Source organism: Artibeus jamaicensis, unplaced genomic scaffold, assembly GCF_021234435.1.
Source record: "Artibeus jamaicensis isolate MK-2021 breed Jamaican fruit bat unplaced genomic scaffold, CSHL_Jam_final contig_233, whole genome shotgun sequence".
NCBI lineage: Eukaryota > Metazoa > Chordata > Mammalia > Chiroptera > Phyllostomidae > Artibeus > Artibeus jamaicensis.
In genome coordinates, this window is record NW_026521486.1 from 47,508,054 (window position 1) to 47,522,953 (window position 14,900).

The window sequence follows — 14,900 nt, forward strand, 5'->3', positions numbered from 1 at the left end:
CAGCTCTCAACCTTCCTCTAGCCTGCTCTTCTTCTTAAGTTGGTATGAATCAGACTGCTGCCTCCTCACCTTCCCTGCTTCTGGGACAGTCTGGACAGCCCTCTGTAATGTTCATCCACAGTACGGTTGATTGTACCCTGTCTTTGGTGGGGTTCCAGCAGAGACCACAAAGTGAGGCAACATGCATGTTACTAAAGGATGGGCTCATTCCCAAGATTCCCTAAGTGAGTTCCCTGTCACAAATGAGTCTGGGACAAGAAAACTGAATGTGGAACAGGCCTCAGTCAGGCAAGGGGCCTTCCTCTCTCTAGGGGTATGCACCCTAAGGACAGACATTAAGCAATGATAGGAACCTACGTGTGGTTAAAATGGTCAGACTGCTTGTGTTAAAATCCAGGCTTTCCCCTTTACTCTGTTCCTGTATCCTTTAGGGTTGCACCCCACTATGAGAGACAGCCAAATAACCCCACAATTTTGAGGTTATTCTCATGTAACAAGAAGTCGTAAGATAGGGAGTCCAGGGCCTGAATGTGGCTCCAAGTGCCATCAGGAACCCAGGCTCCTTTTATCCTTCTACCCAGCCTTTCTTAGCATGCACTTCTTGCCTCATGGTCACAAGATGGCTGCCCCACCTCCAGCATCAAATCCAAATTTCAACCAGGAAGAGGAAGGTCAAAGGACTACTTGAGTCTCCTTCCCTTTTAAGAAGCTTTCCTGGAAGTCACACACAGCTTCTGCTTACATCTCATTGGCTTGAATTGGCAAGAAAGGTCTGGAAATATATTTTTAATTGAGCATATTGCTGTCCCCAACAACATCAGATTTGTGTAGACAAATGAATATAAACTGGTACAGTGCTTGCGAGAAGAAAGGTGAAGACTGGATTTCAAGGAGAATGAATGGATGAGGTAGAAAAAGGAGGAGCAATGGCTCCCTGTTGCTTCTGACAAAGTTGTCTTGCTTGACCAAACTTCAGTCAGGTTCCTGAATCTTCCCTAGGCCCCTCTGTGCACTTGTTGTAAAATCCAGTTTTTGCAAGAACCCCCGGCACTCGCTATCTGGTTACCTTCCAATCTAATCAGATTCCTCATTTCCCACCAACCCCAAGACACGTCTGATTAGCCCGCCTGTCTTCAGCAACAATCCTATTAGCCAACATTCCCCTGACCCCTAATGCTTCCTCTTAGTAATTTTCCATCCACTGACCCTCAGTAGAACGAGGAGAGAGACATGGGGGTGGCAAAGCCGTGGAGGAGTCCGGCCTCTGTCCATTGCCAAGCAGGCCTCTCGTTCACTCAGTCGAGAATCTCTCCTCTCCCCACCATCATCCTGGGTAACCTCGCTTTACTAATGTCCGCCCTCACTTCCTTATGCTACGGGCTAGGCTCAACGTGGCAGCGCCTGCAGAGAACCCACACTTCAAATCCCAACGTGCGTGCCTTTTTTGCGTGTGAAGGGCAGGACCAGGGAATGTTTGGTGTCTTCTGCATCTTTGTACCTTCGGCGTGTCTACACAGCCCCTGTGCTCAAAAACATAGTTGAGATTGACTTTGACCGCCGTAGCCTCCCTATTCCTCCCGGGGCAGAGAAACATTCTGCTCAGGAAACTTGCCTGGAGCATTTCCACGCCATCGCGGAGTACAGCTTTCACTCTCTGCGAGAGTTCCTCCTCCCGCACTCTGCCGCCCTCTAGCGGCGCCGAGTGCTGGGCTGCGAAGAGCGCATGCGCGTGCCCTGACAGCGTGGAGCTTGCTTGACATTCGGCGCCTGCGCACCGAGTGTGGGCAGCTCCGTGGACTCCAGAGTCAGGTAAACGCGCAGACGGGGGCGGGTGGCGGGGACGGAAGGGGCTGCGGCCAGACAGCAGCTGCTGGGGGTCGCACCTTGCAGGTCCAGGGACTCCGGCTTTCGCTCCGCCCTGGGCAAGTCTGGTGGGCTCCAAGCAAAGCTTTTTGCCAGGGGGGGGGCGGGGGGGGGCGTGACCTGAGCCGGCCTCCCGGGGCTGAGAGGCGAGTGGGAGGAGGATCTGTAAGGCCTGTTACCAATTTGGTGTCTGTTGTTTGTTCAGGAAGCTTTTCTTGAGGTGGGCTCAGAGTTTGCAGATAGTGGATGGGAAGGGGCAAAGCTGGATCAGGGGGGAAGCTGGGCTGTCCTGAGCCCTGGGGCAGTGAGGACCTGGGCAGGCTGGCCAAAGTGGCCCTGTTCCTCCGATGGGCCGTAGGAGGGGGATGGGGAGCACTGCTACAGAATGAAGTCCTAGCAGGACTTGTGCAGGTCTTTGGGATCACACTCAGGACAGCAATTTAGTCATTTTTGTGTTTTCACTTGCCCTACCGATACAATTTCTTCTCTCCTTGTGCAGTGTGGCCACCAACATGCACTCACTTGACTCTCTGCATCCTAGGACATGACACAGGAGGCACATCTCGACCATGGGGTCCCAGCATTCCTCCTTCACTCTCCCTTTTTCCTACAAGCGAAAGAAAGATGACAGAGAGGATACACTGGATGCACGGGAGCAGGAAGAAGCCATTGCCCAGTTCCCATATGTGGAGTTCACCGGGCGGGACAGCATCACCTGTCTCACGTGCCAAGGGACAGGCTACATTCCAACAGGTGAGAAGCTTTGGTCATGGGAAGGTTGATTCCCCAGCAAGAATCTGTAGGTGACCACGAGGCTTCTCCTATCTCCCAGACAGCTGTTATTCTAGCAGTAATACCGTAGTTGTAGATGGTGCCCTGAACAGGAGCCCGCTCAGCTGACTCGATGAATTTGGGCAGGTTCCACAACTTCTCTTGGTTTCCTTATATTTGAAAGCCTTTCTTTTCTTCACTTCCACTGTTTTGTTGTTTCCTTGGTTTGGAACATTTGGTTTTGTTAAAGAACAAAAATTCAATCGAATAAATTTGAAGATCGCATTGGCTTTGGTGAGTGATTCATAAGTTGAACGGCATCCCATTTAACAAGTGTAGAGGAGCCCCATGGAGCTGTTCAGTGTGGAAGGCTTTTATAGGCTGAAACTGGGTGGGACATGAAAGTCGTTAGCAAATGGAAAGAAAGAATTGTTTCAGGCAAGAGGGATTGTTCTTGGAGCGGGGGAGATGGAGAAGGTTCACACAGCAGATGATTGCACCATTAGTGGTGACCAGAAAATTCCAGACTGACTGATTAAGATTACATTCCTGGAGAAGATCAAGACTGCAGTTGGGTCAGGTATTAAGTCTGGGTTCACCGTCATGGGCTTCAGCACAGGTGACTCCATTTTGGGCCTCTGGTTTTCTCTTGGGCCTCTGGCTGTCTACAACAGTTTGCTGTAGACCGGTGGACAGGCGTGTTTCTTTGTTGTTCTCACTTGAAAGACCTGGCACAGATTTGGTTGGGGGGAGGTAGGGGACCACCCAGGAAGCTTCTGTTCAAAGGAAGCAGGTGGTAAATCATTAACAATGTGAGATCTGAAAACTGTGTATATCAAGTGGGGAGAGAAAAACAGATGCTCAGGAGTGGAGCCGGGGCTGGGGGCGGGGTCATCTCTCACAAAGGCAGTCCTCAGAAAGCCGGGGCACAGGGTTAGAGCTGTGAGAACCACCTCTCCTCCAAAGCTGTCGTGATGGTGATGAGGAGACAGGGACTAGAGAAGAGTCACCTTCCCCAAGGCCATACAGGAAAGTCAGAACAAGATATTTTGTGATTTGTGGCACTTTCTATAGATTTGCTTGTTTATTAGACCCAAAATGTGAAACTCGTGTCTTAGAAATGTCTTAATTCCAAATACGTTGTGGCAGGCCAGTGTGCGAAGTGAAGGGAAGTATTGCCGAATCATAGGATTTATTTGACCAAAAATAATTGTTTGGCTCTTTTGCAGAGCAAGTGAACGAGTTGGTGGCTTTGATCCCTCACAGTGATCAGAGATTGCGCCCTCAGAGAACGTGAGTTGCTCGCCTCACTCCTGTTCATGCCTACTTCTATCCCTAGTCCCTTTTTATACATATGAATGCCAGTTCCGTTTTTGAAACCTCTGATCTGTTCTTGTAAATTCCTCCATTTTCTTAATACTATTCTCTCAAGAAAGGTATCTGCCCCTTTCACTGTCTGGGGGAGGAAACTTGAAGCTAGGAACATTCAGAGGGCCAAGTGAAGGAACTGAATTGGAAGGAATTGGAGACGTGTCCCGGGAGGTTAGGAGACGTTTCTGCCCTTGCAGCTCCTCTCTTCAGCTTCCCCTCCCGGAAGGCAGACAGCAGAGGCTTCTGCCACTCCACCCATTCCTGCCTGCTTGGTGGCTCCTAGCCCTTTGTACTCCGGCCCCTCCCCCATTGTTCCTGGTTTTGCAGTTGACCTTAACGGATTGGACCTTGCAATCTGACTGCCTGAGTTGGTCATGTGCTCTGTCATTTGCAGCAAACAGTATGTCCTCCTGTCTGTCCTGCTCTGTCTCCTGGCATTTGGTTTGGTGGCTTTCTTCCTGTTTCCTCATTCAGTCCTTGTGGATGATGATGGCATCAAAGTGATGAAAGTCACACTTAATAATCACGACTCCCTTGTAATCCTCGCCATCAAGGTAAGACTTAGGGCCTCACTTCCCGGGTTGTGCACCTGCGAGTATTGGGCCTTCGAGGAGACAAACTTACACTTGTTTCCTCACTGGCCCTGTTGCAGGCCACCCTCAAAATCAGGAACTCCAACTTCTACTCTGTGGCAGTGACCAGCCTGTCCAGCCAAGTTCAGTACATGAACACAGTCGTTGGGTCCCATGTGACAACTAACACCTCCCTCATTCCACCTCGGAGCGAGCGATTGGTATGCTGTTTGTTTGGGGTCTGTTTTTTTTTAGGATCCTTGCCCCATAGGCCTAAGAGCAGAGCAGGGGCTGTAGGAATGGCGTAGCCTCTTTACTTTCCCTTTCCTCTCGTTTTCACTGGGAAGAGCTGGTCAATGAGAAAGACCTGATGGGCTCTGTAATTATGAGAAATTGGGGGGGGGGGGCAGAATTAGCTAGCACTTACGTATTAGGGGGAAAAAAGAACATGTAAAAGAAAGCAACTTGGTACAAACCAAGAAGAGGCAGAATGATGGATGGTCTGAAGTCCACTGGCCTCTCAGAAGGGAAGAGGTTAGAAGAATTTGTAAGAGACTCACAATCCCTATGAAGGACAATCTAGTGGAAATGTTTTGTATGTGAGAGAAGAATGCTCCCAGGTCTTTGAATGCTGATGACAGTAGTGTTCTGTGTCACTCCTGCATGGCCACCGACCGACTCTGATGTTTTCTTTTCAGGTCAATTTTACTGTGCAGGCGGAGATGGGAGGCCCGTTCTCCTATGTGTAGTAAGGGTGCTGTTCTCTGTGTGTGCTGTCCGCTGGGGGAGGGGTGGGGGAGCACTTGTACTCAGTTGATCGGGGCTGGTCCTGCTGGAAGCTCCAGCCTTGGGCCCATAGGTTCCCTAGCTGTGGCTGTCTTGAGCTTTTTTGGGCGGGTGTGGTTTTTGATAATGTGACTGAAGTGCTGGGATCTCTAAAGGAGAACCTTCAGCCACTGGAAACATTTCCGAGCTCCAGCATTTATGTCTGATGGGTTTGAGAAAACAAGAAGTTCATGGGAGGGTGAAGGGACCCCGGGTGGGCTGGTGAACCATGGTGCGCTGCGGTCGGGAGAGTCGTGTGGGGAGGGGGTTCCCAAACGGCTGCCTGCTCCTCCGTTTGACAGTGTAACTTGGTGCTCTCCTGCTGATCCTCCTTTTTTTTTTTAAACTAAACTGACTGTTTTTGTATTGGCTGTTTGGTAGCTTCTTCTGCACAGTACCTGAAATCGAGGTGCACAACATAGTGATCTTCATGAGGTACGTCTCTCTCCTCCCTGTTCCGTGGCCTGGGGTTTGAGCCTGGACCGTCAGGCTGTGTGAGCTTCCGCCTCCCCCGCCCAAGGCCCCGTGGGACCCGCAAGGCAGGGCACAGGGCCAAAGAGGGGCGCCCGCTGCCTCCAGGCTCAGACACAGCGAACTCTTGGTGTCCGCTCGATGCAGTGTCCAAATCCCTTCACAAACCACCAGAGTCACAGCGAGCAGTTAGGGGTGTGGTAGAACCTCAGTTCTCAAGCTTAATTTGTTCCAGAAAACTGTTCGAGGAGCCAATTTGTTCAAAACCTGAATCTCCTTTGTTTATCACCTGAGGGACACGTGACTGATCACATGAGTGTCAGTGTGGAAGGCTATCAGGTGGAGACTCAAAACCAAAGTTTTGTTGGACAGCCAAGACGTTTTTTCCATGAACAACTTGGTCAAGAACCGAATTGTTCCAAACTGAGATGTTTGAGAACGTTTCCCATGAAACAGGACTAGTGTTGTGACCCTTTAGAACCCGAACGAGACTCATAAGGAACAAAGCACTTTGTCAGGCATTTGGCTGGACTGAGTCTCTAGCCACACAAATCACCACACGTCCGTCACGAACCCCTGGGGCGCTCCTAGAGCCACGTCACATCTGTAGACAACAGGTGTCTCTATGGACACGAACAGTAGGAGGGTGTGGAGCAAGGTTTCCCAGCCCCGGCGCCCGTCCACACTCCCGCGCAGACAGTTGCTTGTTGCTGGGTGCTTTCCTGCAAGCTGCAGGGTCCCTAACGGCACCCTGGCCTCTGTGCACCCGGCGCCAGTAACACTCACCACCTCCTCCCCCTCAGTTGTCACAAACCAGAATGTCTCCAGACAGGGCTGGCAGTCCGGCAGTCCGTGGTGGGGGGAAATGGTCCCCAGCTGAGAACTGGCTTATGTGGAAAGTCAGTAGGCAGCACAGCATCTCTGTGGGCTCGGGAAGGTTCTCTTGGGTAACCATGAAGCTGGGATATTGGATGTACACATGGGTATTGTTGACTGAGTGTGCAAGACATTATTTGAGCAGTTCTTCTTATTTCATCTCAAACACAGAATTCTTGGTTTCTTTTCCCTAGAACTTCAGTGAAGATTTCATACATTGGCCACATGACTGAGAGCTCCTTGGAGACGCATCACTACGTGGATTGTGGAAAAAACTCCTCCGCTGTTTAGAAACCGCTTTTGGTTCTTCCATGGCAGCACCTGTCAGAAGAGACACGGCATCTGCTTCCAGGGCCCGTACCTGCCCCAGGCGGTGGAGGTGGAGGAGAAACTGGTTCTCTTAGTCCCCAGCACACACCCTCCTGCCCCTTGGGAGGAAAACTCAACTCCAGCACCACTGATGTTTCTCATCGACCAGCAGATCCACTGCCCAGCACCAAGCCTATGCCCAGCACATAGCAGACACTCACGGCTGAAAGAATTCAATTCAGATCTTCTCGGCTGGCCCTGGAGCAGTTCCTGGAGCATTATGAATTGGAAGCCCACCGTGGGACTCTGTCAGAAACCAGGGCGACGTGGAGCTGGGACTGTTGGTGCAGCTGCTTTCAGGACTGCAGCTGCCCGGGTGGGAGGGGAGGGGGGCGTTGGGACGCACAAAGAGAGCACAGACCACGCGGTGTGCGAAATTGTTTCATCTCCCAAATGCCTAGTAACTTTTTTTTTAAGAAGCAGAACTTTTTTTCCTGGTAGAATGTTCTAATTGTTTTTACTAAGAGTCTATGTGGGGCTTGATTTACCCTTCATCCATTGGCTGGAACATGGATTTGGGATTTGGTAGAAAAATAAACCCTGCTTTTGGTTCCTCTCCGTCTCCTCTGCTTGCTGGGATATCTTAGACACGGCTGGGGGAACTGTGGGTGAGTTGCCGGCTAAGTAGGTCAGCACAGGATGGGAGGGGAAGAGAAGGAACCCTCATTGTACCATCGCTGGAAGCTCCTATCAGAGAACAGCCTCACCTTTCTCCTGCCTCTGGTGGTGGCAGGCTGCCCTGTTGCTGTTCCCGCACAGAGCGCTTTGTGCCCCCTGGAGGTCGGAAGAGGTAGGGCAGATACCAGAGGAGTGAAGCTGCTTCCTGGGAAGGAATAGCTCCCCACCACTGGCTGCCACTCTGGCTAAAAGGGCCTGGTTTGAGTCTGAAAGTTTATTGAACTGTCTCCAAGCTCTTGGCCATCAAGCAGTGGACAATGGCAGAGGATCTCGTTGGGAAGCTCGAGTAGGAGCCGGCCTCCAGAAACAGCCACCGGTGGAGGATCCGTATCAGTCCTCATTCCTGTAGTTTGATCTTCGATGTTTGCTTAGTGATTTTGACACTCTGAGTCTTTATTTAACTAAGGCTACATTTTGGGACTGTTTCGCTTCCATCGACTGTGATGGGGTAACCCAAATGCTGAGGGTCGAAAGTTGCATTTCAGGGTTGCTCGGTGGTCTGTGTGGACACAGTGGTGGCGACCGTTCCATGTGTCAATGATGGGCCGCGACCTGTGTGCAAACGAGTGTCCTCTGTTTTTGAGAACATAGCCCTGAACACCTGAAGGTGCTCACGTGGCTACAGTGTCTTTTTAATTTTCCCATTCCCAAATTGCCTCAAGTATATTTTTCATGTAATTTCGGAAAAGCTACTCACTCATATAGGTACTTAAGTTTTAATAATTTTCGTGACTGTGCCTCAATAACATTTCTTACTTCTCAATATTACCTTTTAAAAACAAATACTTTTTGTAGAGGGGAAGGGATGGAGAAAGAGAAGGAGAGAAACATCGATGGGTTGCCCCCCCCACGTGACCCCTGACCTGGACTCAAACCAACGACCCTTGGCGTGCGGGACAACACAAACCAGCTGAGCCACACCAGCCAGGGCTCAGTATTACCTTAGATCCAGCTACGATATTCAAATGAAAGCACTTAATTGTTTCCAACAGAGCACTAAATCTGACCTCATAATGCTACGGCTTCTCCAACCCATTTACATTCCTGGCATCCTGAGCCGCCCCCGGGACGCTCTGCACAGTTGTCCACGCCATCTGTCGTTTCCTGAACACATGCGTGCAGTCTGCTCTCAGCAACACCGCAGCAGAGGGGGAGGCGGCGGCTCAGGTGTCATCGCCGTCATCACTGGATTTCGGACGGACTGGGATTTGGAGAGGATGTGTTTCCTGGAAATGAGGCTTCATCGGAGATCTCTCTTTCTCTGCAGCTTCTGGCGTGGCCTCTCCTGTGACCCCTCTCTCTGCTCTCCAGCCACTTACACTGCTTACCCTGTGTCACCTGGTTGAAGTCCCCGTTTGTTCATTTACTCATTCCAAAGAAGTATTTATTGAGCTCCTGGCTGTATGCTAAGGACTGCATTTTCTGAGGTGTTTTGTCATAGCTAGAAGTTTAAAACGTTATCACCAGCCTTTTATATTCACCAGGCCCCATCTCCTCCTCAACCCGTTGCCCCAAGGCGGGATCCCCACTGTCCTTGACTCCACCGTCTATGGATTCTAAACCCAAGGGTGAGACAAATTACTGAAAGAATCTGCTACTTACAAATGCCCTACATGAAGCCTAAGGGGTCTCAAGTATTTCCTCTGTGCAAAATAATCTTTATTCTTTGTCTTTATAAGAGCCTTCAGCACCTCAAAAGCACTCTGTGAAGGTTCCCTCTGTGTTCCTTCAGTTGTTTAGAAGTTGTTCTGTCGTTTACCCAGGATCTAGGGAACTTGAGTCTTAGCTGCAGCTCTGACTCCTGGTTAAAAGCCTTCAGATATATTCGTAGAGATGAGAAAGCACGAGAAAGGTAATCTGACCGAGGCCTCACAGTTGGTATGCCAGGTATGTTCGTGCAGTCCCGCCAGGGTCAGCATTTTTGTACAACAGGTTATTCTTATTGCAGAGGCCTTTGGCCTTTCCTGGGGCATTGGGGATCGCAGGGATTAATGCAAACCTGGTCGCTTTCCCCCTCCCCTCTGGTCCGGGCCAGACAGGGGGCACCAAGAGTAAGTTGACACCACATTTCAATTTGACCACAGGGAGGTACGGTTGGCTGTTCCTCTGCTTCTCTTCCCCACCTCTGGTTCATTCCTTGATTACTGTGTAACAGTAACTGTAATTTCTAGGTTTCACCAGGTGCCCAGGGAGTGGGTGGGCAGCAAGGGATCACCTGGGTATCCTGGTGGAAATGGGACCTCTTTTCCAAGGGTCTGGACTTCTGCCAAGTTGGAGGTGTAGGTGGACCCACCTCACTTCCGTGCACAACCAAATCTAAGAACAACTATTTTTAACAACGATAATTACAACCAGACCACACAGAAAATCGACAATACGGAGTCCGGAAAAAAAAATAAATAAAGGACGAAATGCTCGGCTAAACGGGTAAGCCAGCAGCGAAGCCGGTTGACCGAAAAGATCCCTGACCTGGTGGCGCGCAAGCAGCTGAAGGCGCGGATCGGATCGCAGGCTCACTACCGGCGCACACAGGGAAGAGGAGCGGCTGGCTGTGTCTGCGGTAGGTCGTGCATTTGCGTGCAGATAAACCGGTGACGAGGCCAGTATTGAGACCGCAGGGCGCGGGGCAGCAGGCTCCCACAATTCTGCTTGGATGAACAGGCTGGGGCAGTGGTGAAACGGGACGGACTGGGCTAACGGAGAGGACCGCCATTGCTCCCTCTCTGACCCCGCCCCCACACGCAGCGTCACAAACCAGCGACCTGGGTGGCCCCGCCATGGTGAACAACTAAGGCTTTGCCCCCCTTACTTACCTGCGCAAATAGACCAAAAATGGCTCAAGAAAAACTCAGAGCCCCTGAGCCAATAAATCTAAGTGATGAGGAAATAGCCAAACTTTCAGATGCACAGTCCAAGGGTCTGAGCTTCTGGTCACAGTCTCCTGAGCTGCTTTAGTAGGAGTAAGTAGCCTGATGCCACTGCAGGGAGCTAAGTGAACTAGGACGCAGGATGGGCTCTTGGAGTGGCGTTGACTTGTTGACACCTGACCGCCCTCGACAGGCCCACCGGGTATCCAGGGAAATGTTTTCATGAGCATCTCTACCCTTCACTGCTCTCCTCTGTCCCCCATTAGCTCTCGATAGATGGAAGAGTTACTTTATTTTTAAGATTATTTTGGTATTTTTCCCATTACCATTTTGTCCCCTTGTACTCCCCTCCCTGCCACAATCACCACGCTGTTGACCTTGTGAGGAGGGATTGAGCTAAAAGGAAAGGGTTGCTCATTTAAAATTATGAACTAGCCCTCTCTAGTGAAGGTGACCGCTTCCTCATTTCAGCCACACATACAGAAGTCATTAGAAATCAGGGACACCTGAGGACAGGGAGGGGGGGCTGCCTATTCGTGAGCCTGATATTGGGAGGAAGTCCAAGGAAGCTTTAAGTATAGGAAATGTAGAAGGGGGGCCAGAGGCACAAGGGCAGGAAAGAGGAATAGGGGCTGGATTAGCATTTAACAGTCCCACCTCTCCTTGACCTAACAGTCTTAGAAAAAGACACAAATAAGTAGGCCACCAAGACTGTCTGACTGTGTGCACTTAGCATGGGCCGCTCCCCTCCTGCCCCCTTCTGCTCCCCCCCCACCACCGCCTCAGGAGCATCTCCAACCTTTCCCACCCAGCAGGATGCAGCCCACAGTGTCCACCCCGAGCTCGGAGCTCACTGCTCCTTCTGCACTGATCTACCCGAGTTCTGTTCCAAGTTCACTCTCAAGAACAAGGCTATCCCTCTCTGGTGCCTCCCTTCCCAAATCTCAGTGTAGGGTCCCAGTTCACCCCTGGGCTCCACACAGTGCCGAGGCTTATAAGAAGGGGCAAGTTCGTGTTTGCGTGAGGCCACTAAACCAGGCAGTGCAGGGGCTTCGGTGCCCTCCCCTGTTGGTTGAGAAGTCAACAGAAGGAGGCCTTCGGGTGGCTGTTGGATCATGCTACAGAATCAAGGACTGACGGAAAATGAAGAACGAAACCCAAGTCGATATGTACTTTCCAACAAATTTTTTGTTTTTAATATCAATTGATGTTTTAAAAAATACAGAGGTGTTTGACACAGAATAGCACCATTGTGTGGGACACACAGTTCCTGCGCCCCGCACCTGAAGGGGGTCTTCTTAGCCTGGGCTGGGGGGTAGTCACTCAGGGGGCATTTGACTCACACCAGTTAGTTTCCTGCCTCTGCTTTGACCCAAAGGTCTTACAGGAAGACAATAAATAAATAGAACACCGAGATTTTATTTTGCAGTCTGCCCAGTTCAGGTCTCTTAGAACGAGAGGGGAGAAAAGTCCAAACTGTGAACAGTTGGGATGAATGGACATCAGGTCGGGTCAGCCATTCAGTGCAGAGAGTCCTAGAGTGACTGGGATTGGAAAGTACTTGGGTCCTTTAGGTTTGCAATGGATTGTGTTGTTTCTGGGTTCAGGTTTTTACAAGAAGCAGACAGGCCCTATGTCCACACCAAATTCCTGCTCGGGCCCTCCTATGTCCATGGGTGCAATATCAATGATGGGGAGGCGCGAGGTCTTCTGCGACCGGTACTCGATCATAGTCTTGCCCCACTTACCGGTGTGTTTCTGGGGGGAGAAAGAGAGGAGATGCTATTTAGCAGATGCCTTGCAATCCAATACCAGCTGCCCAGGACCCCAAAACTGAGCATCTCGGAGCACAAAGTGCAAACACACTTGGTGCTCCTTAGACCCTTCTCAGCTGGCCAGGACCCTCTCCATCTTCACTCCTATCCTTCTCAGCAGGCCTCCTCCACCCTGCCCTTCTCCCCTGTCCCACTGTGAGGTCCCCGCCTGGGACCCCCTGTCATGCCAGCTCACAGCTGGCCTGTCTACATTACGGCAATCCTCCTGTAAGAGTCATACCAGGTGAGGCCTTATTTCCCCTGAGCCAAGGGAGCACACATACACCTCTCACCTATCACTCTGCACATCTTCCCTGCATAACTGCTCACACTCACACCTCTCATGAGCCCATCATTGTGTGACCACAACACTGCCACCCACTCTAGCCTGAGCCTTGAGCCCGAGGCAGCTCATCTCTCTGGCAGCTCCAGCCAGCCAACTCACCGTGCAGCCATCCTTCAGGACAGTGTACGTGAACCTGCTGTTGCCCTCAGCCCGGATCTCCACATCATTGGAACCCTGAATGAGCAAGGCCTTCTTGAGGTTGCCGGCTGCTTCGTCCAGGTAGGCAATGCTGTTCTTGCAGTGGTAGGTGATGTTCTGGGAGCCCTCGGTGGACAGCAGGCGCAGGAAGGTCATCTGGACGTTGGCAGTGTTGGGGGCCAGGTTGTCATCTCCATAGCTGAACTGTTAGGGCAGAAAACAGTGGTGTGAGGCCCGGGAGTGGTATTCAATGGGACCAAGGGCTTCTGGGGCTGCCAAGTGTCCAGAAAAGCTGAGGAGGGTTGGGGGTAGGTCGCTGGGAGGACATGTTTGCTTCCAGGGCATAGAGCAAGTCCCCAAGGGCCTCCTCCTCCTCCACCTCTAAATGCAGGAAAAGATTCTTCCTCTTTCATTCCTCACAAGCCCCAAAGGAAACTGGTGAGAATGTGGGCAAGGTGCTGAAAACTTCCAGGGAGAAAGAAGAGCAAGATCTGAGAAGCCAGCTCTGGCCGAGAGCAGCCAGGCACTCACATGGAAGCCACCGTTGATGGTCTCTCCAAACCAGATATGCTTCTTGTCCTTGCTCTTGCTGCTCCACCAGTTCTTCTTGGGAACATTCGCCGGGTTGGGGTAGACGCAGGTCTCGCCAGTCTCCATGTTGCAGAAAACCTTCATGGCGTCCAAGGTGCAGCCCTGGTTGGGGTCGATCCAGTAGTCTCCTGCAGGGGAGGAGGCGGCGCCCCATCAGGGCTCAGACAGGCACACACACACTCTCTGGAGAGGGCCAGAGACAGAAAGGCCGGTGGGACAGCAGAGGGAGAAGAGCAGGGTGTGAGGGCTGCACGTGGCCCAAGGAAGGGGAGATGGAGAGGTCAAGGGACAAGGAGACTGGGAGAGGAAAGTTCAGTGCTAAGCAGGGGTGCGAGCAGCAGGACAGGATCAGTGCCTGACCGGTGGATGGAACTCCACCCTGAAGTCACTCGACATGTAGCCATGGCAGGACAGGAGTCAGGGCCACAGTTTATTGGCTGTAAAATGGGGAAGCAGCCACCTGCCAGAACCTTCCAGGCCTGCTTATGGCCTGCCCTGAGGTACCTTCCGGAGGGGGTCACACCCAGTGGTCTGACCTCCTACTCTCTGGGGTAGGGGTCCTGTCCTGCAGGCTCACCGCTCTTCCATTCAGGGTGGCAAAGTTTCAGGTCCCGGCAGGTGCGAGCGGGGTTCTTGCGGGAGCCCTCGGGGCTGCGGATGCTCTCAATCTGGTTGTTGAGGGACTTGAGTGTGGCATCCACCTCAGCGTCATGTTGCCTCAGGTTGCCAGCTGCCTGGTCAGCCCGCATGTACTGCATGGGGTCGGGACCTTTCTCTCTCCCACCTAAGCCAGCAAAGGCTGACATGTCAATGCCAGGGCCAGGAGGACCTGGAGGGCCAGGGGGTCCAGGATTTCCAGGAGGACCCTGCAACAGGAAACAGAAATCAGCCAGGAATTGTGGGGAGACATCCTTCCTCTGTCCATCCCCACCTGCTAAGGTGCACTCGAGTGCACGTTTTCTTCCCAGACCCATGGAGGAAGGGGTACAGCAGGCCAGGGCCAAGAAAACCATAGCACCTTCCCTATTTCTTCACTAGCTCCTCTCTTCTATGTCTCAACAACAACACAGGCCCTCTGAGCCTCCAGGGAGACCTCGGAATAATGGATGCTATCACCACTGGCTGTAGGCTGGTGTCCCACGAGGCTGTTAGCACCAGAAAGCTCGAGCCTCCAGGATGCCGAGGACATCCCAGAGAGCAGGGCAGCATCCAGGACACTTACCGCGGGGCCTGTTTCGCCTGAACGTCCACGGGGACCAGGAGGCCCAATGGGGCCAGGGATTCCATTAGCGCCATCTTTGCCGGAGGGACCGACGGGGCCAGGAGGACCCTGCAGGCCAGGAGAGAG

The 14,900-nt window shown here is 51.9% G+C and overlaps 2 protein-coding genes across 7 annotated transcripts in view; one reads left to right on the plus strand and one right to left on the minus strand.

Moving 5' to 3' along the window:
• Nucleotides 1-1,734: 1,734 nt before the first annotated feature.
• On the plus strand, nt 1,735-7,671 carry TMEM106C (transmembrane protein 106C). 6 transcript variants are annotated; one of them, XM_037135587.2, is made up of 8 exons: nt 1,735-1,809; nt 2,405-2,616; nt 3,864-3,927; nt 4,400-4,559; nt 4,658-4,798; nt 5,276-5,325; nt 5,784-5,837; nt 6,944-7,671. In XM_037135587.2, the coding sequence occupies exons 2-8, from the start codon at nt 2,433-2,435 to the stop codon at nt 7,038-7,040; spliced, it is 750 nt and encodes a 249-aa protein (XP_036991482.1). In that variant the 5' UTR covers nt 1,735-1,809; nt 2,405-2,432; the 3' UTR covers nt 7,041-7,671. The 6 variants fall into 6 exon arrangements, with proteins under 6 accessions (XP_036991482.1, XP_036991469.1, XP_036991461.1 ...); XM_037135574.2 differs by having other exon boundaries at nt 1,769-1,809; nt 2,363-2,616; XM_037135566.2 differs by lacking the exon at nt 1,735-1,809 and adding an exon at nt 1,821-1,922.
• Nucleotides 7,672-11,880: 4,209 nt separating this feature from the next.
• Nucleotides 11,881-14,900, minus strand: part of COL2A1 (collagen type II alpha 1 chain) — a 30,810-nt gene continuing 27,790 nt past the window's right edge. Inside the window, exons 50-54 of the mRNA XM_037135611.2 lie at nt 14,775-14,882; nt 14,130-14,418; nt 13,493-13,680; nt 12,923-13,165; nt 11,881-12,421 (exon numbers count right to left, since the gene is read on the minus strand). Of these exons, the coding sequence (XP_036991506.1) occupies nt 12,275-12,421; nt 12,923-13,165; nt 13,493-13,680; nt 14,130-14,418; nt 14,775-14,882 (975 nt within the window). The 3' untranslated portion in view covers nt 11,881-12,274. The remainder of the gene's footprint in view (nt 12,422-12,922; nt 13,166-13,492; nt 13,681-14,129; nt 14,419-14,774; nt 14,883-14,900) is intronic.

Bases quoted from the DNA above. Each gene is read 5' to 3' on its own strand.
- TMEM106C (XM_037135587.2), top strand. From the start codon at position 2,433: ATGGGGTCCCAGCATTCCTCCTTCACTCTCCCTTTTTCCTACAAGCGA. The intron at 4,799-5,275 runs GTATGCTGTTTG...TTTTCTTTTCAG, and splicing joins CACCTCGGAGCGAGCGATTG to GTCAATTTTACTGTGCAGGC. The intron at 5,326-5,783 runs GTAAGGGTGCTG...GCTGTTTGGTAG, and splicing joins GGCCCGTTCTCCTATGTGTA to CTTCTTCTGCACAGTACCTG.